Source organism: Camelina sativa, chromosome 11 (genome assembly GCF_000633955.1).
Source record: "Camelina sativa cultivar DH55 chromosome 11, Cs, whole genome shotgun sequence".
Lineage (NCBI taxonomy): Eukaryota > Viridiplantae > Streptophyta > Magnoliopsida > Brassicales > Brassicaceae > Camelina > Camelina sativa.
In genome coordinates this window covers 10,232,031-10,236,770 of record NC_025695.1, presented here as the reverse complement: position 1 = coordinate 10,236,770, position 4,740 = coordinate 10,232,031, and the positions used below count along the sequence as shown (strand labels likewise).

The 4,740-nt window shown below is 37.4% G+C and overlaps 1 protein-coding gene across 1 annotated transcript; it reads right to left on the bottom strand.

Annotated features, from left to right (window-relative positions):
* Positions 3,735-4,688, bottom strand: LOC104727817 (cysteine-rich receptor-like protein kinase 11). Its single transcript, XM_010446888.2, has one exon. It carries the CDS (start codon positions 4,601-4,603, stop codon positions 3,806-3,808), a length of 798 nt encoding a protein of 265 aa, XP_010445190.1. The 5' UTR covers positions 4,604-4,688; the 3' UTR covers positions 3,735-3,805.

Here is a 4,740-nt window from a genome sequence, read left to right as displayed (position 1 = left end):
GTATACAAATCCCACCGCAAAAAGCAGCTTGGCCGCATAACAACACCTCCTTGCCTCTGACCACAGCATGACTGGTAGTCAGTTGCGCTTTGTCGCAGACAATTTTCACAATCAAGAGAAGAAAGATCCGGCGTGCATTGCATCAAGGCATATATATTCCGGATAGGTGTCAAGGCTGCTGCATCAGCTGTGTAATGGTTATCACTAGAAGAAGGTGTGCTTTTTGCTGTGGAGGCTGTCGAAATCATACGAGCCATTAATCCTTCCCATATTGTCGTGAACTCTGTTAGATTTGAGTTGATATCCCCAGTGTTATAGAGCAGTGAGCGCGGGTCAAGATCTGCAGATCCAGAGAAAGAAGTGTTGGAGTAGCGCACATAGCAAAGCGTGGGATCACCTGGCCATGAATACGCTTCTGTTTGGTTAGGACAATTCTTTAAAAATTCATCAGACGCTTTCTTGATACAATCAGAACAGTCTTCTGATGTTGATCCTGGGATGCACATCCCAACTGCGTATACACGGTTCGGTTCTTGTCCGATCGAACCGTTGTAGTATAAACCGTCTTGAGCCGTGACATTAGAAGGAAGAGAAGAGAGGACGAGACGGCGATTTACGTCGTAAGTACTGTTAGGTATGAAAGTCCCCCTGTTCTCCTTGCATGTTTGAGCTGAAACTGAAGCAACACTGAAGCTTATGAGGACAAAGCAGAGGATTGAAAACAGAGTCCTCCTCTGTTTCATTGTTTCTTCCAGATTTTCGTAAAAGCCAAATCTTTGTGTTTAGTGTTTTATGCAACTGTCCGTTTCTTACCAATTTAAACAACAACATCGAAGTTTCTATTCCAAATTTCTAATATTGAATTCGTCAACTATCAACTTGATAAACAGTGGTCCGTTTATTTTTATTTTTTTTGTCACATAAACTTTGGTCCTTTGAATTTGCTACATACACGGTCATAAAAACGAGTATCATAGTCAAAGATAAAAGTCAATGATATTTTCTTTGTTCACATAAAATAATAGGGATATCAAACCCAGTGACGCATGGAGTGATGGAGAGGAACAAGATAAAGTATTAAACTTAATTGTCAATGTCTTTGAAGGTTACGCAATTAAACCAGTTTTGGTTTATATTATAGACTTGGAGAAAACCTCTTTGAATCGTATAGTACCTGTTATTAAGTGTTGGTGCGAGATTTAGCACCCACGACATACCAACCTAAACCGAAGGTAAATCGAGTAATCTTGCACATCAACTAAACCGAGGGATCCCCTTTGGACCAGCTAAACAGGCTTATAAGCAGAAGCCCGGCGAAGTCACTTGACCGATTTCCGAGACCGCCTCCTAAGCCCGACCTGATCATCAGAAGAGGAAATTTACCATATTTGAAGATTCGAGATTTAAGGAAAATAGACTTATCTTGTAATCAATACATTCATATAAATAGAGAGGTACCCATCTCCTTGTAAAATATCCAATAATCAATACAAAAATCCTAATTCCTCTTTGTTCTTGGGAAACCATAACTTCTTCCTCAAGAGATATCAATTCCTTTTGTTCTTTAAGCTTTGATCGAGTTTCTTTGAGAAAGTTTTTTATTGAATTTGTTTTCCCCTTCAAACAAATTCATTGTGTGAAACTCAGTTTCTACATTAAGTCATAAACTGGTTTGGCTTAATATGATTGGTTTTGAAAGAAATAGGTGGTTAGAATGTTGATTTGGGTTCAGGTTTGGGAACAAGAAAGAATAGGAAGGGAAAGACAGGTTTACTTGGTCAAAAAAAAAAAAGTCCATAAGGTTAAGTTTGGTTAAAATCTCCAAGTCTCAAAGAAAAGAGATATTAAGTCTTGTTACAGTCTCCTAGAATCAAAAAGAAAAAAGTAAAGAAAAGTCAAATAAGATTGGAAGTATAGCAATAAAAAAAATAAAAAAAAGGGGACTAGTGTTTAAAATAAAGAGTAGCTTTAGAGATTTACAAAAAGAATAAGACCAGAAGTTATAAAGGAAGTTTAAGAGCTTAAAGTCTAGCTTTTGGGTTGAAAAGAAAGAAAAGAAAGATGATAAAAGTGTTAGAAAAACTTCTAGGTGGGTAGAACATCAAGAGTTAAGCTTTGTATGCCCAAATTGTTCTCAATCTTAGATTGTTTCACAACTGTCTATTGTTCCTTCTTGTTTGAGAGTAAACCATCTAAAAACACTTATGCCAACCCACTTTAAAGTTTTCCATTTGCAAGAGTGCACCAAACACTTTAATAAATGTGAAAGAGATGTTCAATAGGATTGCAAGTCTTTGCCAATAGATAGAAGGTGAACTAGAGTGGTGCATTGTGATAAGCTTAGAAAAATATTTGTAAACACTTTGATTGATCTTAGCACCATTGAATTGCATTTAAGGACTGTGGTTTGAATCCTTTGTCTCATGCTCTTCGGTTCTGAGTCCCATTTTTATACCTCTCTCCTTTGTTTCCACTTGGTTTTTGCTAGAGGACTAGCAAAAGATAAGCTTAGGGGAGTTGATATACTCTATATTTACTGTTTTTTCATGGTTGTTATGTTCCATTATATTGTGTTTCACTAGTATTTTCATTGTGTTTTGTTGCATTTAGTGTCCAAGTGAGTCTTCTTACATTTTAGAGGTTATATAGTGTCTTTATCTATGGTTTGGTGTGTTTTGTGTGTCTTTTGAACCATTTCAGATTAATATAATGGAAGACACACGTTTGGATGCAAACAAGATGATTGATGATTCGGAACCAGTCTGCAGTCCCTCAAAGATCGACTCTTATGAAGACCTTTATTTTGTATTTAGCTCCAGAATTCTTCATCAAAGTTATTTTAAATTGAGTAAGCTTTGCAATGGAGGTGATTTCAGGCCAATCGGACGTGCGTGTAAAATGTTATACCTATTTTAGTGAACGTATATACAGCCAGAGCGAAGACTGGAGCCACGGGACAAAACGATCGACCATTTGGTCGATCGTGTGGTCGATCAACTTGAGCTGGACTTGAACAGATTCCCAGACTTCAATAATCGACCATTTGGTCGATCAAATGGTCGATCAACCCGAGCTGGACTTGACCAGACTTCTGAGACTTGACCGATCAAAGCGATCGATCAATGGTCGATCAAATGTTATTTTTGGAACCAAGACCCGGTATATTCCGTTTTTCTCTGAATTGTTTTATTCCAATCCGGTTTGTCCCGGTTTAGTTTCCTAATTTTTAATAAATACACTAACTCTTCATTAGAAAGACCATATTTTGTTTTAGCAATTTTGAGGGTTCTTAAGCTTGTTTATTCTAAGTTGTTGGATTTTTTTGTTGATTTTCAAGTTATCAATAGTAATTCCTCTATTATCTTCTCTAATCTACAATCTCTAATTATGTTTTTACAAAGATCAAACATCTACCTTTGTGTGATCATGATCATGAGTGAGTAGATCTTTTAGAACTTTGGGCTTGGTTGATTAGGGAGATAGATGATTGATCTTTGTTGTTTAAGGTTTTATTTACATGAATCATTTCTTTTTTAGTGATTATAATGTTAGATTAAATTTAATTGTTCTTGATTGTTTGCTTAGACATCTAGGATTGATTAGCTATTTCTCAAGTCATTAACTTTGCCCAAGGTTCATTTGTTTAATCTTGATTTAAATCAGTTTTAAGTTTGTTTTTTCCTTGCTTTGTGTTTTCTTTCTTTTACTTTGTTTAAATTTTCTTAGATTAAGCATTCATGTGTATTCCTAGTGTGTTGATCATTGCAAACTGAGGTTCCATAATTTAACTGATAAAAGTACTACATCATGGCACAGTCACAGGAGGAGAAGCCACCGTAATATTATCAAAAGCTTTGGAATATGTATACAAATCCCACCGCAAAAAGCAGCTTGGCCGCATAACAACACCTCCTTGCCTCTGACCACAGCATGACTGGTAGTCATCTGCGCTTTGTCGCAGACAATTTTCACAATCACGAGAAGAAAGATCCGGCGTGCATTGCATCAAGGCATATATATTCCGGATAGGTATCAAGGCTGCTGCATCAGCTGTGTAATGGTTATCACTAGAAGAAGGTGTGCTTTTTGCTGTGGAGGCTGTAGCAATCATACGAGCCATTAATCCTTCCCATATTGTCGTGAACTCTGTTAGATTTGAGTTGATATCTCCAGTGTTATAGAGCAGTAACTGCGGGTCAAGATCTGCAGATCCTGAGAAAGAAGTGTTGGAGTAGCGCACATAGCAAAGCGTGGGATCACCTGGCCATGAATACGCTTCTGTTTGCTTAGGACAATTCTTTAAAACTTCATCAGACGCTTTCCTGATACAATCAGAACAGTCTTCTGATGTTGATCCTGGGATGCACATCCCAACTGCATAAACACGGTTCGGTTCTTGTCCGATCGAACCGCTGTAGTATAAACCGTCTTGAGCCGTGACATTAGAAGGAAGAGAAGAGAGGACGAGACGGCGATTTAATTCGTAAGTACTGTTAGGTATGAAAGTCCCCTTGTCCTCCGTGCATTTCTGAGCTGAAACTGAAGCAAAACCGGAGCTTATGAGGACAAAACAGAGGATTGAAAACAGAGTCCTCTGTTTCATTGTTTCTTCAAGATTATCGTTAAAGCCAAATCTTTGTGTTTAGTGTTTATGCATCTGTCCGTTTCTTACCAGTTTAAATAACAACATCGAAGTTTCTGTTCCAAATTTCTAATATTGAATTCGTCAACTGTCAACGT